This window comes from Coregonus lavaretus (genome assembly GCF_964263955.1).
Source record: "Coregonus lavaretus genome assembly, contig: HAP1_SCAFFOLD_892, whole genome shotgun sequence".
Lineage (NCBI taxonomy): Eukaryota > Metazoa > Chordata > Actinopteri > Salmoniformes > Salmonidae > Coregonus > Coregonus lavaretus.
Genome location: NW_028164013.1, coordinates 129,595 through 156,683, shown reverse-complemented (window position 1 = coordinate 156,683; position 27,089 = coordinate 129,595). Strand labels below are relative to the sequence as shown.

The window sequence follows — 27,089 nt, the reverse complement described above, 5'->3', positions numbered from 1 at the left end:
ACAGACAGGAAACAGAAAGGTGTGTTTTATTAGCCATCAGACAGACAGGAAACAGAAAGGTGTGTTTTATTAGCCATCAGACAGACAGGAAACAGAAAGGTGTGTTTTATTAGCCATCAGACAGACAGGAAACAGAAAGGTGTGTTTTATTAACCATCAGACAGACAGGAAACAGGAAGGTGTGTTTTATTAACCATCAGACAGACAGGAAACAGAGAAAGGTGTGTTTTATTAGCCATCAGACAGACAGGAAACAGAAAGGTGTGTTTTATTAGCCATCAGACAGACAGGAAACAGAAAGGTGTGTTTTATTAACCATCAGACAGACAGGAAACAGAAAGGTGTGTTTTATTAGCCATCAGACAGACAGGAAACAGAAAGGTGTGTTTTATTAGCCATCAGACAGACAGGAAACAGAAAGGTGTGTTTTATTAACCATCAGACAGACAGGAAACAGAAAGGTGTGACAGACAGGAAACAGAAAGGTGTGTTTTATTAGCCATCAGACAGACAGGAAACAGAAAGGTGTGTTTTATTAACCATCAGACAGACAGGAAACAGAAAGGTGTGTTTTATTAGCCATCAGACAGACAGGAAACAGAAAGGTGTGTTTTATTAGCCATCAGACAGACAGGAAACAGAAAGAAAGGTGTGTTTTATTAACCATCAGACAGACAGGAAACAGAAAGGTGTGACAGACAGGAAACAGAAAGGTGTGTTTTATTAGCCATCAGACAGACAGGAAACAGAAAGGTGTGTTTTATTAACCATCAGACAGACAGGAAACAGAAAGGTGTGTTTTATTAGCCATCAGACAGACAGGAAACAGAAAGGTGTGTTTTATTAGCCATCAGACAGACAGGAAACAGAAAGGTGTGTTTTATTAGCCATCAGACAGACAGGAAACAGAAAGGTGTGTTTTATTAGCCATCAGACAGACAGGAAACAGATTATAACATCCTCAGAAGTATTTAAAAAAATATTCACAGAAATATAAAATTAAATCTAAATTGAAATGATGAATATAAAACTAATGTAATTCCAGTAGCTTTGATGTTTGGAGGCCTTGGAGAGGCTTCTGAGTTACACAACATTTCTGTCACACACACACACACACACACACACACACACACACACACACACACACACACACACACACACACACACACACACACACACACACACACACACACACACACACACACACACACACACACACACACACACACACACACACACACACACACACACACACACACACACAAATACGCACACGCACACCCCAGTGAGCAAAATTGGTTGAAAGACATCTTTTCAACGTCTTATCAACGTCTTTTCAACGTCTTGTGCTCGTAGGACCGCATGTACACACACACACACACACACACACACACACACACACACACACACACACACACACACACACAGAGGAGAAGGCAGCGGCAGGTGTCCTATTCCATCACAGCATTCTGTAGATGATATCAGGCTGAAAGACCAGGAACAGAGGAGACCAGTCAAACAGGGTCCTATTCATTAGTGCACACTGTAGCAAAACAGGAAGTCAAAACAGGTGTTTCTTATTGGACGAATCCAGGTCAGTCCCCTTCCTGCCTGTTTCATAATGACTGTATCATTATTGACCAGGTCAGTCCCTCCCTGCCTGTTTCATAATGACTATATCATTATTGACCAGGTCAGTCCCTCCCAGCCTGTTTCATAATGACTATATCATTATTGACCAGGTCAGTCCCTCCCAGCCTGTTTCATAATGACTATATCATTATTGACCAGGTCAGTCCCTCCCAGCCTGTTTCATAATGACTATATCATTATTGACCAGGTCAGTCCCTCCCTGCCTGTTTCATAATGACTATATCAAAATAATGTAACCCTATAACCCCTGACCTCTACTACTACCCAACACTGACTATAACCCCTGACCTCTACTACTCCCCCACACTGACTATAACCCCTGACCTCTACTACACCCCAACACTGACTATAAACCCTGACCTCTACTACTCCCCAACACTGACTATAACCCCTGACCTATAACCCCTGACCTCTACTACTCCCCAACACTGACTATAACCCCTGACCTCTACTACTCCCCAACACTGACTATAAACCCTGACCTCTACTACTCCCCAACACTGACTATAACCCCTGACCTCTACTACTCCCCAACACTGACTATAACCCCTGACCTCTACTACTCCCCAACACTGACTATAACCCCTGACCTATAACCCCTGACCTCTACTACTCCCCAACACTGACTATAACCCCTGACCTCTACTACTCCCCAACACTGACTATAACCCCTGACCTCTACTACACCCCAACACTGACTATAACCCCTGACCTCTACTACTCCCCAACACTGACTATAACCCCTGACCTCTACTACACCCCAACACTGACTATAACCCCTGACCTCTAAACCCTGACCTCTACTACTACCCAACACTGACTATAACCCCTGACCTCTACTACTCCCCAACACTGACTATAACCTCTAACCCCTCACCTCTAACCTCAACACTGCTCACCCGCTGGAGGACGTGCTGTTCCTGCAGGAAGGAGGAAGTGGATGTGGGTGGGACTTCCTGTCCGCCGGCCTTGCAGCGCAGGTAACCATAGAGATTAGCAACCTGGAGAGAGATACCGGCTATCACCAACACCTGAGAGAGCGAGAGAGAGAGAGAGAGAGAGAGAGAGAGAGAGAGAGAGAGAGAGAGAGAGAGAGAGAGAGAGAGAGAGAGAGAGAGAGAGAGACAGAGAGAGAGAGAGAGACAGAGAGAGAGACAGAGAGACAGAGAGAGAGACAGAGAGACAGAGAGAGAGAGAGAGAGAGAGAGAGAGAGAGAGAGAGACAGAGACAGAGACAGAGAGACAGAGAGAGAGAGAGAGAGAGAGAGAGAGAGAGACAGAGAGAGAGAGAGAGACAGAGAGAGAGACAGAGAGACAGAGAGAGAGACAGAGACAGAGAGAGAGAGAGAGAGAGAGAGAGAGAGAGAGAGAGACAGAGACAGAGACAGAGAGACAGAGAGAGAGAGAGATTCACCATCCTGGAGGGGAATATCAATCATTTCCAGACCCAGGGACATGTACTAGTCTGTGGCGACCTAAATGCCTGAACTGGACAAGAACCTGACACCCTCAGCACACAGGGGGACAAACACCTACCTGGAGGTGACAGCATTCCCTCCCCCATATGCCCCCCTAGGCACAACTATGACAACATAACCAACAAAAACGGGTCACAACTCCTGCAGCTCTGTCGCACGCTGGGTATGTACATAGTCAATGGTAGGCTTCGAGGGGACTCCTACGGTAGGTACACCTATAGCTCATCTCTTGGCAGTAGTACTGTAGACTACTTTATCACTGACCTCAAGCCAGAGAATCTCAGAGCATTCACAGTCAGCCCACTGACACCCCTATCAGACCACAGCAAAATCACAGTCTACTTGAACAGAGCAATACTCAATCATGAGGCATCAAGGCCAAAGGAACTGAATACTATTAAGAAATGCTATAGATGGAAGGAAAGTAGTGTCGAAACCTACCAAAAAACAATTAGGAAACAAACAACAAATTCAATCCCTTTTAGACAACTTCCTGGACAAAACGTTCCACTGTAATAGTGAAGGTGTAAACTTGGCAGTAGAAAACCTAAACAGTATATTTGACCTCTCAGCTTCCCTATCAAATCTAAAAATGTCAAGCAGACAACCTAAGAAAATTAACAACAGTGACAAATGGTTTGATGAAGATGCAAAAACCTAAGAAAGAAATTGAGAAACTTAATCCAACCTAAAACATAGAGACCCAGAAAACCTGAGCCTACACCTTCACTACGGTGAATCACTAAAACAATACAGAAATACACTACGGAAGAAGAAGGAACAGAATATCAGAAATCAGCTCAATGTAATTGAAGAATCCATAGACTCTAACCACTTCTGGGAAAATTGGAAAACACTAAACAAACAACAACACGAAGAGCTATCTATCCAAAATGGAGATGTATGGGGTAAACCACTTCTCCAATCTTTTTGGCCCTATAACAAAGAACAAATAGCAAAAAATATTACATGATCAAATGCAAATCTTAGAATCAACTATTAAAGACTACCAGAACCCACTGGATTCTCCAATTACATTGAATGAACTACAGGACAAAATACAAACCCTCCAACCCAAAAAGGCCTGTGGTGTTGATGGTATCCTCAAAGAAATGATCAAATATACAGACCACAAATTCCAATTGGCTATAGTTAAACTCTTTAACATCATCCTTAGCTCTGGCATCTTCCCCAATATTTGGAACCAAGGACCGATCAACCCAATCCACAAAAGTGGAGACAAATTTGACCCCAATAACTACCGTGGGATATGCGTCAACAGCAACCTTGGGAAAATCCTCTGTATTATCATTAACAGCAGACTAGTTAATTTCCTCAGTGAAAACAATGTACTGAGCAAATGTCAAATTGGCTTTTTACCAAATTACCGTATGACAGACCACGTATTCACCCTGCACACCCTAATTGACAAACAAACAAACCAAAACAAAGGCAAAGTCTTCTCATGCTTTGTTGATTTCAAAAAAGCTTTTGACTCAATTTGGCATGAGGGTCTGCTATACAAATTGATGGAAAGTGGGGTTGGGGGAAAAACATATGACATTATAAAATCCATGTACACAAACAACAAGTGTGCGGTTCAAATTGGCAAACAACACACACACGTTTCTTTCCACAGGGCCGTGGGGTGAGACAGGGATGCAGTTTAAGCCCTACCCTCTTCAACATATGTATCAACGAATTGGCGAGGGCACTAGAACAGTCTGCAGCACCCGGCCTCACCCTACTAGAATCTGAAGTCAAATGTCTACTGTTTGCTGACGATCTGGTGCTTCTGTCACCAACCAAGAAGGGCCTACAGCAGCACCTAGATCTTCTGCACAGATTCTGTCAGACCTGGGCCCTGACAGTTAATCTCAGTAAGACAAAAATAATGGTGTTCCAAAAAAGGTCCAGTTGCCAGGACCACAAATACAAATTCCATCTAGACACCGTTGCCAAGAATTCACGTAAAATGGGACAGACACCAAATTGAGACTCTGCATGCAGAATTTTGCAAAAATATCCTCTGTGTACAACGAAAAACCCCAAATAATGCATGCAGAGCAGAATTAGGCCGATACCCGCTAATTATCAAAATCCAGAAAAGAGCCGTTAAATTCTATAACCACTTAAAAGGAAGTGATTCCCAAACCTTCCATAACAAAGCCATCACCTACAAAGAGATGAACTTGGAGAAGAGTCCCTTAAGTAAGCTGGTCCTGGGGCTCTGTTCACAAACACAAACAGACCCCACAGAGCCCCAGGACAACAACAACAACAACAACACAATTAGACCCAACCAAATCATGAGAAAACAAAAAGAGAATTACTTGACACATTGGAAATAATTAACAAACAAACAGAGCAAACTAGAATGCTATTTGGCTCTAAACAGAGAGTACACAGTGGCAGAATACCTGACCACTGTGACTGACCCAAACTTAAGGAAAGCTTTGACTATGTACAGACTCAGTGAGCATAGCCTTGCTATTGAGAAAGGCCACCGTAGGCAGACAGGCTATGTGCACACTGCCCACAAAATGAGGTGGAAACTGAGCTGCACTTCCTAACCTCCTGCCAAATGTATGACCATATTAGAGACACATATTTCCCTCAGATTACAGAGATCCACAAATAATTTGAGAAAGAGAGACAGAGAGACAGAGAGAGAGAGAGAGAGAGAGAGAGAGAGAGAGAGACAGAGAGAGAGAGACAGAGAGAGAGAGACAGAGAGAGAGAGAGGATGTGTGAGTCTGTGTTTGTGTTTTATTGTGTACAAAATACAGCAGATATTGTTGTTGTGGGGGGAGGCCAGGAGGAGGTGCTCATTTTGGAAATGGGCTGCTCATTTGACTGTTACATGGAGCAGACCTTTGCTGACAAGCTGCTTAAATACCAGCCCCATGTATCACACGTGGACATCCTTGGTTAGGAGTGCAGGTAAGTAGCACTGATACAGAGTTGTGTAAAGTTGATAGAATCTTCCTGAAAATGATTCACAGCTTTAATGGCTGCCAAAGGGGCTTCCACCAAGTATTTACTCAGGGGGGTGGAGACTTATCCAAATATCACATCAGTTTGTACTTTTATTTTTATTTGGACAATTTTCTAGAACTTTCTTTCACTTTGAAAATGTGGAGTAGGTTGTGTAGATGTGTAGGAAAAAACATGTACTTTAATCCCTTTTTATATTTAGTTTTAAGGCAGCAAAATGTGAAACAAGTTAAAGGGGGACTTTCTATAGGAATACAGTATGCAGGCTTCAGGTTGCAGGCCTGCTTCAGACTAAAGCAAAAGCAATTAGACACTGCTCTGTTTCAGCTGTTATGGTCAGTCTAGCTGTATGAGGAGAAGGTACTGCTCTGTTTCAGCTGTTATGGTCAGTCTAGCTGTATGGAGAAGGTACTGCTCTGTTTCAGCTGTTATGGTCAGTCTAGCTGTATGGAGAATAAGGTACTGCTCTGTTTCAGCTGTTATGGTCAGTCTAGCTGTATAGAGGAGAAGGTACTGCTCTGTTTCAGCTGTTATGGTCAGTCTAGCTGTATGGAGAATAAGGTACTGCTCTGTTTCAGCTGTTATGGTCAGTCTAGCTGTATAGAGGAGAAGGTACTGCTCTGTTTCAGCTGTTATGGTCAGTCTAGCTGTATGGAGAAGGTACTGCTCTGTTTCAGCTGTTATGGTCAGTCTAGCTGTATGGAGGAGAAGGTGCTGCTCTGTTTCAGCTGTTATGGTCAGTCTAGCTGTATGGAGAAGGTACTGCTCTGTTTCAGCTGTTATGGTCAGTCTAGCTGTATGGAGAAGGTACTGCTCTGTTTCAGCTGTTATGGTCAGTCTAGCTGTATGGAGGAGAAGGTGCTGCTCTGTTTCAGCTGTTATGGTCAGTCTAGCTGTATGGAGAAGGTACTGCTCTGTTTCAGCTGTTATGGTCAGTCTAGCTGTATGGAGGAGAAGGTACTGCTCTGTTTCAGCTGTTATGGTCAGGCTAGCTGTATGGAGGAGAAGGTACTGCCCTGTTTCAGCTGTTATGGTCAGTCTAGCTGTATGGAGAATAAGGTACTGCTCTGTTTCAGCTGTTATGGTCAGTCTAGCTGTATGGAGAATAAGGTACTGCTCTGTTTCAGCTGTTATGGTCAGTCTAGCTGTATGGAGAAGGTACTGCTCTGTTTCAGCTGTTATGGTCAGTCTAGCTGTATGGAGGAGAAGGTACTGCTCTGTTTCAGCTGTTATGGTCAGTCTAGCTGTATGGAGGAGAAGGTACTGCTCTGTTTCAGCTGTTATGGTCAGTCTAGATGTATGGAGAAGGTACTGCTCTGTTTCAGCTGTTATGGTCAGTCTAGCTGTATGGAGGAGAAGGTACTGCTCTGTTTCAGCTGTTATGGTCAGTCTAGCTGTATGGAGGAGAAGGTACTGCCCTGTTTCAGCTGTTATGGTCAGTCTAGCTGTATGGAGAAGGTACTGCTCTGTTTCAGCTGTTATGGTCAGTCTAGCTGTATGGAGGAGAAGGTACTGCTCTGTTTCAGCTGTTATGGTCAGTCTAGCTGTATGGAGGAGAAGGTGCTGCTCTGTTTCAGCTGTTATGGTCAGTCTAGCTGTATGGAGAAGGTACTGCTCTGTTTCAGCTGTTATGGTCAGTCTAGCTGTATGGAGGAGAAGGTACTGCTCTGTTTCAGCTGTTATGGTCAGTCTAGCTGTATGGAGAAGGTACTGCTCTGTTTCAGCTGTTATGGTCAGTCTAGCTGTATGGAGAAGGTACTGCTCTGTTTCAGCTGTTATGGTCAGTCTAGCTGTATGGAGGAGAAGGTACTGCTCTGTTTCAGCTGTTATGGTCAGTCTAGCTGTATGGAGGAGAAGGTACTGCTCTGTTTCAGCTGTTATGGTCAGTCTAGCTGTATGGAGAAGGTACTGCTCTGTTTCAGCTGTTATGGTCAGTCTAGCTGTATGGAGGAGAAGGTACTGCTCTGTTTCAGCTGTTATGGTCAGTCTAGCTGTATGGAGGAGAAGGTACTGCTCTGTTTCAGCTGTTATGGTCAGTCTAGCTGTACGGAGGAGAAGGTACTGCTCTGTTTCAGCTGTTATGGTCAGTCTAGCTGTATGGAGAAGGTACTGCCCTGTTTCAGCTGTTATGGTCAGTCTAGCTGTATGGAGAAGAAGGTGTCAGAACAGGTGTGTGTGTGTGTGTGTGTGTGTGTGTGTGTGTGTGTGTGTGTGTGTGTGTGTGTGTGTGTGTGTGTGTGTGTGTTACCAGCCAGTGTATCTCCAGTCAGAACAGGGTGGTGTGTGTGTGTGTGTGTGTGTGTGTGTGTGTGTGTGTGTGTGTGTGTGTGTGTGTGTGTGTTACCAGCCAGTGTATCTCCAGTCAGAACAGGGTGGTGTGTGTGTGTGTGTGTGTGTGTGTGTGTGTGTGTGTTACCAGCCAGTGTATCTCCAGTCAGAACAGGGTGGTGTGTGTGTGTGTGTGTGTGTGTGTGTGTGTGTGTGTGTGTGTGTGTGTGTGTGTGTTACCAGCCAGTGTATCTCCAGTCAGAACAGGGTGTGTGTGTGTGTGTGTGTGTGTTACCAGCCAGTGTATCTCCAGTCAGAACAGGGTGTGTGTGTGTGTGTGTGTGTGTTACCAGCCAGTGTATCTCCCGTCAGAACAGGGTGGTGTGTGTGTGTGTGTGTGTGTGTGTGTGTGTGTGTGTGTGTGTGTTACCAGCCAGTGTATCTCCAGTCAGAACAGGGTGGTGTGTGTGTGTGTGTGTGTGTGTGTGTGTGTTACCAGCCAGTGTATCTTCAGTCAGAACAGGGTGGTGTGTGTGTGTGTGTGTTACCAGCCAGTGTATCTCCAGTCAGAACAGGGTGGTGTGTGTGTGTGTGTGTGTGTGTTACCAGCCAGTGTATCTCCAGTCAGAACAGGGTGGTGTGTGTGTGTGTGTGTGTGTGTGTGTGTGTGTGTGTGTGTGTGTGTGTGTGTGTGTGTATGTGTGTGTTACCAGCCAGTGTATCTCCAGTCAGAACAGGGTGGTGTGTGTGTGTGTGTGTGTGTGTGTGTGTGTGTGTGTGTGTGTGTGTGTTACCAGCCAGTGTATCTCCAGTCAGAACAGGGTGGTGTGTGTGTGTGTGTGTGTGTGTGTGTGTGTGTGTGTGTTACCAGCCAGTGAATCTTCAGACAGAACAGGGTGGTGTGTGTGTGTGTGTGTGTGTGTGTGTGTGTGTGTGTGTGTGTGTGTGTGTGTGTGTGTGTGTGTGTGTGTGTGTGTGTGTGTGTGTGTGTTACCAGCCAGTGAATCTTCAGACAGAACAGGGTAGTGAAGAAGAATCCGGACCAGATGAGAGGACAGATGATCAGTCCCAACCAGAAGATCCTGGCCTCCACCTCCGTACCACTGCCCCGGGGGGAGGTCTACACACACATAGACATCAGTGGGCTACACACACACACACACAACCCAAACTTAGAACTGCATAGCCTTCCACTCATCACACACAGCAGCGTCTCACCTTCCTGGCCTCAAACACCCAGAGACTCCTCCCATCCTCATCCACCTGGTTCCACCATCGCAGCCCCACCAACAACCTGCCTGTCACATTCTGACACACACATGAGAAAGTGTGAGAGACAGAGACAGCGTGCTAGAGAGAGAGACAGCATGCTAGAGAGAGAGACAGAGAGACAGCGTGCTAGAGAGAGAGACAGCATGCTAGAGAGAGAGACAGCGTGCTAGAGAGAGAGACAGCGTGCTAGAGAGAGAGACAGCATGCTAGAGAGAGAGACAGCGTGCTAGAGAGAGAGACAGCATGCTAGAGAGAGAGACAGCGTGATAGAGAGAGAGACAGCATGCTAGAGAGAGAGACAGCGTGATAGAGAGAGAGACACCATGCTAGAGAGAGACAGCATGCTAGAGAGAGAGACAGCGTGATAGAGAGAGATACAGAGAGACAGCATGCTAGAGAGAGAGACAGCATGCTAGAGAGAGAGACAGCGTGCTAGAGAGAGAGACAGCATGCTAGAGAGAGAGACAGCATGCTAGAGAGAGAGAGACAGCGTGCTAGAGAGAGAGACAGCGTGCTAGAGAGAGAGACAGCGTGCTAGAGAGAGAGACAGCATGCTAGAGAGAGAGACAGCATGCTAGAGAGAGAGACAGCATGCTAGAGAGAGAGACAGCGTGCTAGAGAGAGAGACACCATGCTAGAGAGAGACAGCATGCTAGAGAGAGAGACAGCGTGATAGAGAGAGATACAGAGAGACAGCATGCTAGAGAGAGAGACAGCATGCTAGAGAGAGAGACAGCGTGCTAGAGAGAGAGACAGCATGCTAGAGAGAGAGACAGCATGCTAGAGAGAGAGAGACAGCGTGCTAGAGAGAGAGACAGCGTGCTAGAGAGAGAGACAGCGTGCTAGAGAGAGAGACAGCATGCTAGAGAGAGAGACAGCATGCTAGAGAGAGAGACAGCAAGCTAGAGAGAGAGACAGCGTGCTAGAGAGAGAGACAGCATGCTAGAGAGAGAGACAGCGTGATAGAGAGAGAGACAGCATGCTAGAGAGAGAGACAGCGTGATAGAGAGAGAGACAGCATGCTAGAGAGAGACAGCATGCTGGAGAGAAAGACAGCGTGATAGAGAGAGATACAGAGAGACAGCATGCTAGAGAGAGAGACAGCATGCTAGAGAGAGAGACAGCGTGCTAGAGAGAGAGACAGCGTGCTAGAGAGAGAGACAGCGAGCTAGAGAGAGAGACAGCGTGCTAGAGAGAGAGACAGCGAGCTAGAGAGAGAGACAGCATGCTAGAGAGAGAGACAGCATGCTAGAGAGAGAGACAGAGAGAGAGACAGCGTGATAGAGAGAGAGACAGCATGCTAGAGAGAGAGACAGCATGCTAGAGAGAGAGACAGCGTGCTAGAGAGAGAGACAGCATGCTAGAGAGAGAGACAGCATGCTAGAGAGAGAGACAGCGTGATAGAGAGAGAGACAGCGTGATAGAGAGAGAGACAGCGTGCTAGAGAGAGAGACAGCATGAGTGAGTGAGTGAGCGAGTGTGAGTGAGTGAGTGAATAAGTGAGAGAGTGAGTGTGAGTGAGTGAGTGAGTGAGTGAGTGAGTGAATGAGTGAGAGAGTGAGTGTGAGTGAGTGAGTGGGTGAGCGAGTGTGAGTGTGTGTGTGTTCTCACCTTAACGGACCAGAAGTCGCAGGACAGCAGAGTGATGATCATAATGAAGCAGGAAGTAAAGCTCTTGGTGAACCAATCACAGAGCAGGTAGGTTACTATGGCAGCCACGCGGAAGAACAGGTGCAGGAAGGAGGCTAGGGGGTGTCTGGAAACAATCAATCAGTCAGTAAAATAGTTTCATCTTGCTCTTTATTTTACAATCCTTTCAGAGCTACATGAATGGACTAGGGGTTAGGGTGTAGGGGCTAGGGTGTAGGGACTAGGGGTTAGAGACTAGGGGGTAGGGCCTAGGGGCTAGGGACTAGGGACTAGGGGGTAGGGATTAGGGGGTAAAGACTAGGGGGTAGGGACTAGGGAGTAGAGACTAGGGGGTAGGGAATAGGGGGTAGGGACTAGGGGGTAGGGGCTAGGGACTAGGGTGTAGGGACTAGGGGGTAGGGGCTAGGGGGAAGGGACTAGGGGCTAGGGACTAGGCGGTAGGGACTAGGGGGTAGGGGCTAGGGATTGGGGCTAGGGACTAGGGGCTATTGACTAGGGGCTAGGGACTAGGGGGTAGGGCCTAAAACTAGGGTGCAGGGACTAGGGGGTAGAGTGTTGGGACTAGGGGGTAGGGACTAGGGGGTAGGGACTAGGGACTGGGGCTAGGGACTAGGGACTAGGGACTAGGGACTAGGGGATAGGGGGTAGGGACTAGGGACTAGGGGGTAGGGACTAGGGACTAGGGACTAGGGGATAGGGGGTAGGGACTAGGGGATAGGGACTAGGGGGTAAAGACTAGGGGGTAGGGACTAGGGAGTAGAGACTAGGGGGTAGGGACTAGGGGGTAGGGACTAGGGGGTAGGGACTAGGGGGTAGGGACTAGGGGGTAGGGACTAGGGGGTAGGGGCTAGGGGCTAGGGACTAGGGTGTAGGGACTAGGGGGTAGGGGCTAGGGGGTAGGGACTAGGGTGTAGGGACTAGGGGGTAGGGGCTAGGGATTGGGGCTAGGGACTAGGGGCTATTGACTAGGGGCTAGGGACTAGGGACTAGGCAGTAGGGCCTAAAACTAGGGTGCAGGGACTAGGGGGTAGAGTGTTGGGACTAGGGGGTAGGGACTAGGGGGTAGGGACTAGGGACTAGGGACTAGGGGATAGGGGTAGGGACTAGGGGATAGGGGGTAGGGACTAGGGACTAGGGGGTAGGGCCTAGGGGGTAGGGACTAGGGGGTAGGGCCTAGGGGGTAGGGAATAGGGGTAGGGACTAGGGGGTAGGGGGTAGGGACTAGGCACTAGGGGGTAGGGACTAGGGACTAGGGGGTAGGGACTAGGGGGTAGGGCCTAGGGGGTAGGGATAGGGGTAGGGACTAGACGCTAGGGACTAGGGGGTAGGGACTAGGGACTAGGCACTAGGGGGTAGGGACTAGGGGCTAGGGGCTAGGGACTAGGGGGTAGGGCCTAGGGGGTAGGGACTTGGGTCTAGGGGGTAGGAACTAGGGGGTAGGGACTAGGGGGTAGGGAATAGGGGTAGGGACTAGGGGGTAGGGGGTAGGGCCTAGGGGGTAGGGAATAGGGGTAGGGACTAGGGGGTAGGGACTAGGGACTAGGCACTAGGGGGTAGGGACTAGGGGCTAGGGGCTAGGGACTAGGGGCTAGGGACCGGGGTAGGGCCTAGGGGGTAGGGACTAGGGTCTAGGGGGTAGGAACTAGGGGGTAGGGACTAGGGGGTAGGGACTAGGGGTAAAGACTAGGGGGTTGGGGCTAGGGTGTAGGGGCTAGGGAATAGGGGGTAGGGGGTAGGGACTAGGACTAGGGGGTAGGGACTAGGGGGTATGGACTAGGGTCTAGGGGCTAGGGACTAGGGGGTAGGGACTAGGACTAGGACTAGGGGGTAAGGACTAGGGGGTTAGGGCTAGGACTAGGGGTAAAGACTAGGGGGTTGGGGCTAGGGTGTAGGGGCTAGGTCTAGGGGGTAGTAACGAGGGGGTAAGGACTAGGGGTTTGGGGCTAGGGGGTAAGACTAGGGGATAAGGACTAGGGGTAAGGACTAAGGGGTAAGGACTAGGGGGTAAGAACTAGGGGGTAACGACAAGGGGGTAAGGACTAGGGGTTTGGGGCTAGGGGGTAAGACTAGGGGATAAGGACTAGGGGTAAGGACTAGGGGGTAAAGACTAGGGGGTAAGAACTAGGGGGTAACGACAAGGGGGTAAGGACTAGGGGTAAGGACCAGGGGTAAGGAATAGGGGGTAGGAAATAGGGGGTAGAGACTAGGGGTAGAGACTAGGGGGTAGGGACTAGGGGGTAGGGACTAGGGGGTAGAGACTAGGGGGTAGGGACTAGGGGGTAGGGACTAGGGGGTAGAGACTAGGGGGTAGGGGGTAGGGACTAGGGGGTAGGGACTAGGGGGTAAGGACTAGGGGGTAGGGACTAGGGGGTAGGGGGTAGGGCCTAGGGGGTAGAGACTAGGGGGTAGAAAATAGGGGGTAGAGACTAGGGGGTAGGGACTAGGGGGTAGGGACTATGGGGTAGGGACTAGGGGGTAGGGACTAGGGAATAGGGACTATGGGCTAGAGACTAGGGGGTAGGGACTAGGGGCTAGGGACTAGGGGGTAGAGACTAGGGGGTAGGGACTAGGGAATAGGGACTATGGACTAGGGACTAGGGGCTAGGGGCTAGGGAATAGGGGCTAGGGACTAGGGAATAGGGACTATGGACTAGGGACTAGGGGCTAGGGGGTAGAGACTAGGGGGTAGGGACTAGGGGGTAGGGACTAGGGGGTATGGACTAGGGTCTAGGGGGTATGGACTAGGAAGTAGGGACTAGGGGTAGGGACTAGGATGTAGGGGCTAGGGACTAGGGGGCAGGGCCTAGGGGGTTGGGGCTAGGACTAGGGGTAAAGAGTAGGGGGTTGGGGCTAGGGTGTAGGGAATAGGGGGTAGGGGGTAGGGACTAGGACTAGGGGGTAGGGACTAGGGGGTAGGGGCTAGGGAGTTGGGGTCGGGGATAGGACTAGGGGTAAAGACTAGGGGGTTGGGGCTAGGGTGTAGGGGCTAGGGAATAGGGGGTAGGGGTAGGGACTAGGGGGTAGGGACTAGGGACTAGGACTAGGGGGTAGGGACTAGGGGGTAGGGACTAGGGGGTTGGTGCTAGGGACTAGGGGGTAGGGACTAGGACTAGGGGGTAGGAACTGGGGGTAGGGACTAGCGGGTAAGGACTAGGACTAGGTGGTAGGGACTAGGGGTAAGGACTAGGGGTGAGGACTAGGGGTAAGGAATATGGGGTAAGGACTAGAGGGTAGGGACTAGGGGTAAGGACTAGGGGTAAGGTCTAGGGGGTAAGGACTAGGGGTAAGGACTAGGGGGTAGGGACTAGGGGTAAGGACTAGGGGTAAGGACTAGGGGGTTGGGGGTTGGGGGTAGGGACTAGGGGTAAGGACTAGGGGTAAGGACTAGGGGGTAAGGACTAGGGGGTAAGGACTAGGGGTAAGGACTAGGGGGTAGGGACTAGGGGTAAGGACTAGGGGTAAGGACTAGGGGGTTGGGGGTTGGGGGTAGGGACTAGGGGTAAGGACTAGGGGTAAGGACTAGGGGGTAAGGACTATGGGGAAGGACTAGGGGGTTGGGGCTAGGGGGTAAGGACTAGGGGTAAGGACTAGGGGTAAGGACTAGGGGTAAGGACTAGGGGTAAGGACTAGGGGTAAGGACTAGGGGTAAGGACTAGGGGGTAGGGACTAGGGGTAAGGACAAGGGGTAAGGACTAGGGGGTAAGGACTAGGGGTAAGGACTAGGGGTAAGGACTAAGACTAGGGGGTCGGGGCTAGGATGTAGGGGGTAAGGACTAGGAGGTAGGGACTAAGACTAGGGGGTAAGGACTAGGGGTAAGGACAAGGGGTAAGGACAAGGGGGTAGGGTCTAGGGGTAAGGACTAGGGGGTAAGGGTCTAGGATGTAGGGGGTAAGGACTAGGGGGCAGGGACTAAGACTAGAGGCTGTGTACAACATTAACAGACTATTTATACCTGGTTATCTCTATTTATACCTAGTTATCTCTATTTATACCTAGTTATCTCTATTTATACCTAGTTATCTCTATTTATACCTGGTTATCTCTATTTATACCTGGTTATCTCTATTTATACCTGGTTATCTCTATTTATACCTGGTTATCTCTATTTATACCTGGTTATCTCTATTTATACCTGGTTATCTCTGGGTAGGATATAGTAACACGTGTCAACTAAACTAAATCTAACAGAAACATTATTCCATGTAATGATCAGTGTCTGGGCTGTAGGTCCTGACTATGTAAATATACAGTGGTACAGTACTAGGGACTAGGGACTAGGGGGTAGGGACTAGGGGGTAGGGACTAGGGGGTAGGGACTAGGGGGTAGGGACTAGGGACTAGGGGGTAGGGATTAGGGGGTAGAGACTAGGGACTAGGGGGTAGGGACTAGGGGGTAGAGACTAGGGGGTAGGGGGTAGGGACTAGGGACTAGGGACTAGGGGGTAGGGACTAGGGACCAGGGGTAGGGACTAGGGGATAGAGACTAGGGACTAGGGGGTAGGGACTAGGGGGTAGAGACTAGGGACTAGGGGGTAGGGACTAGGGGGTAGGGACTAGGGGGTAGGAGGTAGGGTCTAGGGGCTAGGGGGTAGGGACTAGGGACTAGGGGGTAGGGACTAGGGGGTAGGGACTAGGGACTAGGGGGTAGGGACTAGGGGGTAGGGACTAGGGGGTAGGGGGTAGGGACTAGGGACTAGGGGGTAGGGACTAGGGGGTAGGGGGTAGGGTCTAGGGGGTAGGGGCTAGGGACTAGGGGGTAGGGGGTAGGGACTAGGGGCTAGGGACTAGTGGGTAGGGGGTAGGGACTAGGGGATAGGGACTAGGGGTAGGGACTAGGGACTAGGGGGTAGGGACTAGGGACTAGGGGGTAGGGACTAGGGACTAGGGGGTAGGGGGTAGGGACTAGGGGGTAGGGACTAGGGGGTAGGGACTAGGGGCTAGGGGGTAGGGGCTAGGGACTAGGGGGTAGGGACTAGGGGCTAGGGACTAGTGGGTAGGGGGTAGGGACTAGGGGATAGGGACTAGGGGGTAGGGACTAGTGGGTAGGGACTAGTGGGTAGGGACTGGGGGTAGGGATTAGGGGCTAGGGACTAGGGGGTAGAGACTAGGGGGTAGGGACTAGGGGGTAGGGGGACTAGGGACTAGGGGGTAGGGACTAGGGGGTAGGGACTAGGGGTAGGGGTAGGGACTAGGGACTGGGGGTAGGGGCTAGGGGCTAGGGGGTAGGGACTAGGGGGTAGGGACTAGGGACTAGGGGGTAGGGGTAGGGACTAGGGACTAGGGGGTAGGGGCTAGGGACTAGGGGGTAGGGGCTAGGGACTAGGGGGTGGGGACTAGGGACTAGGGACTAGGGGGTAGGGGCTAGGGGCTAGGGGGTAGGGGCTAGGGGCTAGGGGGTAGGGGCTAGGGGGTAGGGGCTAGGGACTAGGGACTAGGAGGTAGGGGCTAGGGACTAGGGGGTATGGACTAGGGACTAGGGACTAGGGACTAGGGGGTAGGGACTAGGGGGTAGGGACTAGTGGGTAGGGGGTAGGGACTAGGGGGTAGGGACTAGGGACTAGGGACTAGGGGATAGGGACTAGGGGGTAGGGACTAGTGGGTAGGGACTGGGGGTAGGGATTAGGGGCTAGGGACTAGGGGGTAGAGACTAGGGGGTAGGGACTAGGGGGTAGGGGGACTAGGGACTAGGGACTAGGCGGTAGGGACTAGGGACTGGGGGTAGGGGCTAGGGGCTAGGGGGTAGGGACTAGGGGGTAGGGACTAGGGACTAGGGTGTAGGGGGTAGGGACTAGGGACTAGGGGGTAGGGGCTAGGGACTAGGGGGTAGGGGCTAGGGACTAGGGGGTGGGGACTAGGGACTAGGGGGTAGGGGCTAGGGACTAGGGGGTAGGGGCTAGGGACTAGGGGGTAGGGGCTAGGGGTAGGGGGTATGGACTAGGGACTAGGGACTAGGGGGTAGGGGGTAGGGACTAGGGGTAGGGACTAGGGACTAGGGGGTAGGGGGTAGGGACTAGGGACTAGGGGGTAGGGACTAGGGGGTAGGGACTAGGGGGTAGGGACTAGTGGGTAGGGGGTAGGGACTAGGGGGTAGGGACTAGGGGGTAGGGGGTAGGGACTAGTGGGTAGGGATTAGGGGCTAGGGACTAGGGGGTAGGGACTAGGGGGTAGGGACTAGGGGGTAGAGACTAGGGGGTAGAGACTAGGGGGTAGGGACTAGGGGATAGGGGCTAGGGGGTAGGGACTAGTGGGTAGGGACTAGGGGGTAGAGACTAGGGGGTAGGGACTAGTGGCTAGGGACTAGGGGGTAGGGACTAGGGGGTAGGGACTAGGGGGTAGAGACTATGGGGTAGGGACTAGGGGCTAGGGACTAGGGGCTAGGGACTAGGGACTAGGGGTAGGGACTAGGGGGTAGGGACTAGGGGATAGGGGCTAGGGGGTAGGGACTAGTGGGTAGGGACTAGGGGGTAGAGACTAGGGGGTAGGGACTAGTGGCTAGGGACTAGGGGGTAGGGACTAGGGGGTAGGGACTAGGGGGTAGAGACTATGGGGTAGGGACTAGGGGCTAGGGACTAGGGGCTAGGGACTAGGGGTAGGGACTAGGGGGTAGTATACAGTGCCTTCAGAAAGTTTTCAGACCCCTTGACCTTTTCCACATTTTGTTGTGTTACAAGGTGGGATTCAAATGAATTTGATTGTAATTTTTGTTTAAGGATCTACACAAAATACTTGAATGTCAAAGTGGAAGAATAAATTCTGAAAAATAAAAAAACAAATATAAGTATTTAACCCTCTGAGTCAATACATGGTAGAATCACCTTTGGCAGCAATTACAGCTGTGAGTCTTTCTGGGTAAATCTCTAAGAGCTTTGCACACCTGGATTGTACAATATTTGCACATTATTCTTCAAGCTCTGTCAAAATTGGCTGTTGATCATTGCTAGACAGCCATTTTCAAGTCTTGCCATAGATTTTCAAGCCGATTTAAGTCAACTGTAACCAGGCCACTCAGGAACATTCACTGTCTTCTTGGTAAGCAACTCCAGTGTAGATTCGGCCCTGTGTTTTAGGTTATTGTCCTGTTGAAAAGTGAATGTGTCTCCCAGTGTCTGTTGGAAAGCAGACTGAACCAGGTTTTCCGCTAGGATTTTGCCTGTGCTTAGCTCTATTCCATTTATTTTTATCCCCCAAAAAAACTCCCTAGTCCTTGCCGATGACAAGCACACCCATAACATGATGCAGCCACCACCATGCTTGAACATATAGAGAGTGGTACTCAGTGATGTGTTGCGTTGGATTTGCCCCAAACATAACACTTTGTATTCAGGACATAATGTTAATTTCCTTGTAACATTTTCTGCAGTTTTACTTTAGTGCCTTATTGCAAACAGCAAGCATGTTTTGGAATATTTTGATTCTGTACAGGCTTCCTTCTTTTCACTCTGTCATTTAGGTTAGTATTGTGGAGTAACTACAATGTTGTTGATCCATCTTCAGTTTTCTCCTATCACAGCCATTAAACTCTGTAACTGTTTTAAAGTCACAATTGGCCTCATTGTGAAATCCCTGAGCAGTTTCCTTCCTCTCTGGCAACTGAGTTAGGAAGGACGCCTGTATCTTTGTAGTGACTGGGTGTATTGATACACCATCCAAAGTGTAATTAATAACTTCACCATGCTCAAAGGGATATTTAATGTCTTTTTTTTTGTATATACCCATCTACCAATAGGTGCCCTTCTTTGCGAGGCATTGGAAAACCTCCCTGGTCTTTGTGGTTGAATCTGTGTTTGAAATTCACTGCTCGACTGAGGGACCTTACAGATAATTGTATGTGTGGGGTACAGAGATGAGGTAGTCATTCAAATATCATGTTAAACACTATTATTGCACACAGAGAGAGTCCATGCAACTTATTATGTGATATGTTATGCACATTTTTACTCCTGAACTTATTTAGGCTTGCCATAACAAAGGGGTTGAATACTTATTGACCCAAGATATTTCAGCTTTTCATTTTTAATTAATTTGTTAAAAAAATAAAAAAAGATAAAAACTTAGATCCACTTTGACATTATGGGGTATTTGTCACGCCCTGGCTCTGGGGACACTGTTATGTTGAGCCAGGGTGTGTAGATCTATGTAGTTTATTTCTATGTTGGCCTGAGTGACTCCCAATCAGAGGCAACGAGTGTCAGCTGGGGCTGGTTGTCTCTGATTGGGAGCCATATTTAAACTGTCTGTTTTCCCGTTGTGTTTGTGGGTTCTTGTTTCTAGTTGGTTTTTGTTAGACCGTGAACTGTCACGTTATCGTTTTGTTGTTTTTGATCGTGTCTCTAAATAAAGAGTATGTTTGCCTGCAACGCTGCGCCTTGGTCCTCCTCTGTATACGACGATCGTGACAGTATTGTGTGTAGGCCAGTGACACAAAATCTCAATTTAGTCCATTTTAAATTCAGGCTGTAACACAACAACATGTGGAATAAGTCGAGGGGTGTGAAGACTTCCTGAAGGCACTGTACATCAACGTAGACCTATATAGAGTAGGTTACTTCTCTAGTCTATTACTGGATCAAATATAGATCAACGTAGACCTATATAGAGTAGGTTACTTCTCTAGTCTATTACTGGATCAAATATAGATCAACGTAGACCTATATAGAGTAGGTTACTTCTCTCGTCTATTACTGGGTTAAATATAGATCAACGTAGACCTATATAGAGTAGGTTACTTCTCTAGTCTATTACTGGGTTAAATATAGATCAACGTAGACCTATATAGAGTAGGTTACTTCTCTAGTCTATTACTGGATCAAATATAGATCAACGTAGACCTATTTAGAGTAGGTTACTTCTCTAGTCTATTACTGGGTTAAATATAGATCAACGTAGACCTATATAGAGTAGGTTACTTCTCTAGTCTATTACTGGGTTAAATATAGATCAACGTAGACCTATATAGAGTAGGTTACTTCTCTAGTCTCGCTCACTTACCGGATCTTTGCGCCCCTGCGCGCTCTCTGCTCCTCCTCCTCCGTACTGAAATCCAACTCCACCTCCTCCGTGTCGTCCACGAGACCACCCTGCACCGGGTGCACACACAACCCGTAAAACACACAACCGTTAGCCTACTAGCTAGCTACCGACCGGAGAAGGATTTCATTAAAACAACAACACATGCAACCTATCCTACCTGTTTCATTGTGAGCGATAGACCGGGGGGGTTCTAGTCCAGATCTGTCCGCTATTGCTCATTCGTTCTGTTCTGACGGCTCTGTCCGTTGTTATTGTGGCTAGAATAAAGCAGGTGTCGCAGTGAAACGGGTCCGACTGGAGAGAGATGCTCTCGCATCAGCATCATCTGGCAAGAGAGATGGGATCTTTCTTTCTGTGAGAGAAACTCGCTAAATTGCTTGTTAATATAGCCCACGTTAAGCCATACAGTAGGCTATCCGGTCGTCTGGGCTACTTTAGCTGTTGCTAAGACTTGTTTTATGTTTTGTTAGGTAGTAACGGACTGTTATCGGTTCATCAGTAGTAAGTGTTAACGTTCTTACCCGCTCTGACCATGTCGTGTCGCTGTCACTCCAACAACGGACGGTTAGCGGCTCACGAGCAGCGCCCTTTCCAACAATAAAGGCAAAACTCTTCCTTCCTTCCTTCCTTCCTTCCTTCCTTCCTTCCTTCCTGCTCTCCTGTCTCCGTGTGTGTGTGTGTCACGCAGTAATTTGATCATCATACAGTATCAAAATAATCATATTTATTCATTTTTAAATAACATTGAAAACACTGTGAAGAAGTCATTCTATCCTATATTTAACAGGCAAACACTTTGATTATAAGGCAGCGGTGCATTCGGAAAGTATTCAGACCCCTTGACTGTTTCCACATTTTGTTACGTTACAGCCTTATTCTAAAATGGATTAAAAATGGGATTTTCCCCCTCGTCAACCCATAATGACAAAGAAAAAAACAGTTTTTTTGAAATGTTTGCTAATTTATTAAACATTAAATAACTGAAATATAACATTTACATAAGTATTCAATGCTGTACCCCTTCCCCAGATCTGTGCCTTGACACAATCCTGTCTCTGAGCTCTACGGACAATTCCTTCGACCTCATGGCTTGGTTTTTGCTCTGACATGCACTGCCAACTGTGGGACCTTATATAGACAGGTGTGTGCCTTTCCAAATCATGTCCAATCAATTGAATTTACCACAGGTGGACTCCAATCAAGTTGTAGAAACATCTCAAGGATGATCAATGGAAACAGGATGCACCTGAGCTTAATTTCGAGTCTCTTAGCAAAGGATCTGTTTCTGTTTTTGTTTTTTTTATTACATTTGCAAAAATGTCTAAAAACCTGTTTTCACTTTGTCATTAGGGGGTATTGTGTGTAGATTGATGAGGGTATCATAAATCATCATACGTTCTCTAGTCTATCTCCAGAGTTGGGAGAAACACACCCACTAAACCTTCAGAACCACACACCAGAACTACAGTACATGACATGTCCAGCCATAGAACTAGCCCAAGAGACAGAACCACAGACAGACCAGAACCACAGACCCACAGACAGACCAGACCCACAGACAGACCAGAACCACAGACAGACCAGAACCACAGACAGACCAGAACCACAGACCCACAGACAGACCAGAACCACAGACCCACAGACAGACCAGAACCACAGACCCACAGACAGACCAGAACCACAGACCCACAGACAGACCAGAACCACAGACAGACCAGAACCACAGACCAGAGACAGAACCACAGACTAGAGACAGAACCACAGACTAGAGACAGAACAGCAGACCAGAACCACAGAAAGACCAGAACCACAGACAGACAAGAACTACAGAACCACAGACAAAGAGTGTAAGAGACAGCAAATTCACATTCAGTTTTCTGGGGCTCCACTCCATTTCAGTTTCGGTCAGTACCGTTCAGAAAGTTTTGTTGGAATGGAACTGGGCCCCAATCTGTCTGGTAGGGGGATGTGTCTATATAGTATAAGGATAGTCCCGTAGATACTGTGCGACCACCTGGTTAATCCCAGGTAGTGAATCTATCCCCCCCTCTCCGTACATCTCAATGACTCGCCCCCTACACAGCTGCTGTAAGGTCATTGGTCGCTCCCTACGCCACGCCCTCCGCAGCCACCTATGGGATGACTCCATGTAGGACCGCAGCAAGGCAAACAGCGAATCAAAGGCCTTGATACTGCCGTTGAGGCGGAAACTCTGATTGGTTAGGAGGACGCGGACGCTGGTGGGCCCCTGGTCGCCGTGGTAACTGAGGGTGAAGAAGACGTCCAGCTGACGACTGTCCCTGACAACCACACAACCACATGGCAACACAATGTTACACAGGACGGCACGACAGGGAGGGGGTGTGTGTTTGTTTGTTTCCTGATGAGGAGCAGTGTGTGTGTGTGTGTGTGTGTGTGTGTGTGTGTGTACCTGATGAGGAAGTTCCCAGGCGGTGTGAGTAGCAGTGTGTGGTGTATACCTGATGAGGAAGCTCCCAGGCGGTGTGAGTAGCAGCGTGTGGTGTATACCTGATGAGGAAGCTCCCAGGCGGTGTGAGTTGCAGTGTGTGGTGTATACCTGATGAGGAAGTTCCAAGGCGGTGTGAGTAGCAGTGTGTGGTGTATACCTGATGAGGAAGCTCCCAGGCGGTGTGAGTAGCAGCGTGTGGTGTATACCTGATGAGGAAGCTCCCAGGCGGTGTGAGTAGCAGTGTGTGGTGTATACCTGATGTGGAAGCTCCCAGGCGGTGTGAGTAGCAGTGTGTGGTGTATACCTGATGAGGAAGCTCCCAGGCGGTGTGAGTAGCAGCGTGTGGTGTATACCTGATGAGGAAGCTCCCAGGCGGTGTGAGTAGCAGCGTGTGGTGTATACCTGATGAGGAAGCTCCCAGGCGTTGTGAGTAGCAGCGTGTGGTGTATACCTGATGAGGAAGCTCCCAGGCGGTGTGAGTAGCAGCGTGTGGTGTATACCTGATGAGGAAGCTCCCAGGCGGTGTGAGTAGCAGCGTGTGGTGTATACCTGATGAGGAAGCTCCCAGGCGGTGTGAGTAGCAGCATGTGGTGTATACCTGATGAGGAAGCTCCCAGGCGGTGTGAGTAGCAGCGTGTGGTGTATACCTGATGAGGAAGCTCCCAGGCGGTGTGAGTAGCAGCGTGTGGTGTATACCTGATGAGGAAGCTCCCAGGCGGTGTGAGTAGCAGCGTGTTGTGGGCCTCTTCCATCCCCATAGGGCCCCAGTAGTAGCCACTGTGAAGCAGCTGACGATGTGTGCGTAGGACTAGAACATACTCCTGCTGGCTGGAGAAGGTCCGGAGGTGTGTGGCCCAGGGGTCTGGGATGGGGTCGGGTCTGAGGCAGGGGAGAGGGATGGGGAGAAGGCAGGATCCGGGGCTTGGCCAGGGGAGAGGTATAGCCGCTCTAAAGCTGCTCTGTTGAGGCCACCAGGGATGGAGAGGACCGCCACAACTGGTCTGGTCTGGAGGTCTGGTCTGGTTGTCTGTGCTGGTCTGGACCGGAGTCTCTCGTTCGAAGAGTTCATTCTGTTGTTCTAAGAGTTCATTCTGTTGTTCTAAGAGTTCATTCTGTTGACCTAGGAGGTCTAGGTTCTCGAGTTTTAGGAGTTGGTTCTGTTGCTCTAGAACTCGGTTCTGTTGTTCTAGGTTTTCTAGGGTTTCCCCCGGAAGCTGCTGGGTTCCCTCCTGGTTCTGTGAGAGTGCTGTGTGGTTCTGTGATGGTTCCACTGTGGTTCCTGCCAGAGTGTCTCTGACCATCATACAGAAAAGACCCCTCCACTGGATCCCCCATCACCAGATCCCTACCACCCCCATTGGTAGATCACTATCCCATATCCAGATCCACTATACAGGCGAAGAGAGAGAGAGAGATCCATAACTATCTGGAGAGCTCCTGGGAGAAGAGACAGACAGACAGACAGACAGACAGGCGACAGTGTTATTCAGATGCTGTATAACAACATGTACGAACACACAAGGGTCACACAGACGCCACAAAAAAAAAAACACTAACGCTGGAATGTTTATCCTCCGTCTCAGCTTTCAGGGACTCAGTCACGGACGACTGTGGCTGCTATGTGAACCCAATAACATAGGCTGGCTGATTGTGGCGTCTGCCTCTTTGTCTCTGCTGTCGTTTGTGCCATTGCTGCTTGTATGATGGTCTGTCATGTTGTTGCCGTGGGTCTCCCATCACGTAGCGTTGTGATCTCCCATCACGTAGCGTTGTGATCTCCCATCACGTAGCGTTGTGATCTCCCATCACGTAGCGTTGTGATCTCCCATCACGTAGCGTTGTGATCTGCCCTAATTAAACGCCGTACCATGTTGTGTTGTTTTAATAGGTCTCCCTTCACGTAGCATGTCGTCTGCCCCAACGTCATAGGATGCCATCTTTCCAACAAGTCATTTCATCACATTTCTGCCCCTTGGTCAACTGTAAGTGCTGTTATTGTGAAGTGGAAACGTCTAGGCGCAACAACGGCTCAGCCGCGAAGTGGTAGGCCACACAACCTCACAGAACGGGACCGCCGAGTGCTGAAGAGCGTAGCGCGTAAAAATCATCTGTCCTCGGTTGCAACACTCACTACCGAGTTCCAAACTGCCTCTGGAAGCAACGTCAGCACAAGAACTGTTCATCGGGAGCTTCATGAAATGGGTTTCCATTGCTGAGCAGCCGAACACAAGCCTAAGATTACCATTTTACATTTACATCATTTAGCAGACGCTCTTATCCAGAGCGACTTACAAATTGGTGCATTCAACTTATGATAGCCAGTGGGACAACCACTTTTTTTTTATGGGGGGGTGGGGGTAGAAGGATTACTTTGTACTATTCCAGGTATTCCTTAAAGCAATGCCAAACGTCGGCTGATGTGGTGTAAAGCCCGCCGCCATTGGACTCTGGAGCAGTGGAAACACGTTCTCTGGAGTGATGAATCACACTTCACCATTTGGCAGTCCGACAGGCGAATCTGGGTTTGGTGGACGCCAGGAGAACACTATCTGTGCATAGTGCCAACTGTAAAGTTTGGTGGAGGAGGAATAATGGCCTGGGGCTGTTATTCATGGTTCGGTCCCCTTAGTTCCAGTGAAGGGAAATGTTAACGCTACAGCATACAGTGACATTCTAGATGATTCTGTGCTTCCAACTTTGTGGCAACAGTTTGGGGAAGGCCCTTTCCTGTTTCAGCATGACAACGCCCCCCGTGCACAAAGCGAGGTCCATACAGAAATGGTTTGTCAAGATCGGTGTGGAAGAACTTAACTGGCCTGCACAGAGCCCTGACCTCAACCCCATCGAACACCTTTGGGATGATTTGGAACGCTGACTGCGAGCCAGGCCTAAATCGCCCAACATCTTGTGGCTGAATCCACGGTAGCAATGTTTCCAACATCTTAGTGGAAAAGCCTTCCCAGAAGAGTGGAGGCTGTTATAGCAGCAAGGAAGGGGACCAACTCCATGTTAACGCCCATGATTTTGGAATGAAATGTTCGACGAGCAGGTGCCCACATAATTTTGGTCATGTGTAGTGTATCTCTGCTGTTGCCAATTGTGTTCAGTCTATGTTCTCCATATTGTCTTACACGTTATTTTATTCCCTGCCCCACAGGAGGCCTTTTGCTTCTTTGCCAGGCCATCATTTTAAATAAGAATGTGTTCTTAATTGACCTGCCTTGTAAAATAAAGGCAAAACAAAATAAACACACACACAGTGTCTTATCTTCCTAGTTATAGCTGTTATAACCATAACCAGAGGAGAGATAACAGGACTGCGTATGTCTGGAAGGGTCTGGCGGCAGCAGCAAGACGGGTTGTATGAAGGGGGGGGGGACGGAAACGCTTTCACTTTCATTCTGACTGTTACTGCAGCTCTTGCCGTTGGTTCAATTACATTACACTACTCACACAACGCAACGCTTGGGACATGCAAATCAGCTCATTGTGCAAACTGTGTCGAAGTTCAGAATACAACTCACCAGTTGCCATTCAAACGTTCCTGATATTCTTTATACATGAATCGGTTTAAAACCTATTACAGCACAACGTCTTAGCTAATGCACACTGGACACTCCCAGCTTCAAATCAAAGTAAAATACCTTTATATATGCCCAATAAATGCAACAAAATATTAACAGTAGTCTTGTTTCAAATGGAGTTAATTGAGGAGCGCCAGGTGCTTACCGTTTTCTGGAGAGGCATGAGACGTTGCCCAAACGGTTCAGTGATTTGAGATGTTGGTACTAAGAGCGTAGATACTCAGCGCGCACTGTGTAGGCTATAACTCACACCATTCCGTTGACGTTACCGTCATGGTTTTCATGTCCGTTTTCAGCCAAACGTAACCATATTTGCTACTTAGTTTTCACAGATCTTGGATGTAGTCGCCTGACAGTCAACAGTGGTGCCTTTACTGTCGCCTGCGTGAAACGGTATCTCGCGTTTAACGAAACCAAAAAAAAGTGCCCAGGAACACACCGCCATAACTCCTCCCCTCTCTAACTGTCCGGAGTCCTGTTACCACATGTATTTCCAAGAACACTCACAACTTTCTCTTTCATTATACATTGTATATTTCATTAAACGGTCACTTTTTAAACACCTGTACAAGTAGCCTGTTGCACAGTGCATTGGGGAAAGTATTCAGACCCCCTTTCCTTTTCCCCACGTTGTTATGTGGTGTCGAGAAAACGATGCTAATTATGCTGTGAGAACAAGGAAGTCC

At 49.0% G+C, this 27,089-nt stretch overlaps 2 protein-coding genes across 2 annotated transcripts; both read right to left on the bottom strand.

The window, feature by feature from the left end:
- Positions 1-904: 904 nt before the first annotated feature.
- Positions 905-20,913, bottom strand: LOC311117574 (Golgi apparatus membrane protein TVP23 homolog A-like). Its single transcript, XM_084192507.1, has 7 exons — positions 20,507-20,913; positions 20,308-20,396; positions 11,280-11,424; positions 9,615-9,704; positions 9,391-9,516; positions 2,553-2,684; positions 905-1,486 (listed from the first exon to the last, which is right to left on the bottom strand). Exons 1-7 carry the CDS (start codon positions 20,513-20,515, stop codon positions 1,460-1,462), a joined length of 618 nt encoding a protein of 205 aa, XP_084048633.1. The 5' UTR covers positions 20,516-20,913; the 3' UTR covers positions 905-1,459.
- Positions 20,914-21,058: 145 nt separating this feature from the next.
- On the bottom strand, positions 21,059-26,777 carry LOC311117573 (suppressor of cytokine signaling 1-like). The gene is made up of 3 exons (XM_084192506.1): positions 26,549-26,777; positions 23,516-24,256; positions 21,059-22,649 (listed from the first exon to the last, which is right to left on the bottom strand). The coding sequence occupies exons 2-3, from the start codon at positions 24,121-24,123 to the stop codon at positions 22,322-22,324; spliced, it is 936 nt and encodes a 311-aa protein (XP_084048632.1). The 5' UTR covers positions 24,124-24,256; positions 26,549-26,777; the 3' UTR covers positions 21,059-22,321.
- Positions 26,778-27,089: the final 312 nt, after the last annotated feature.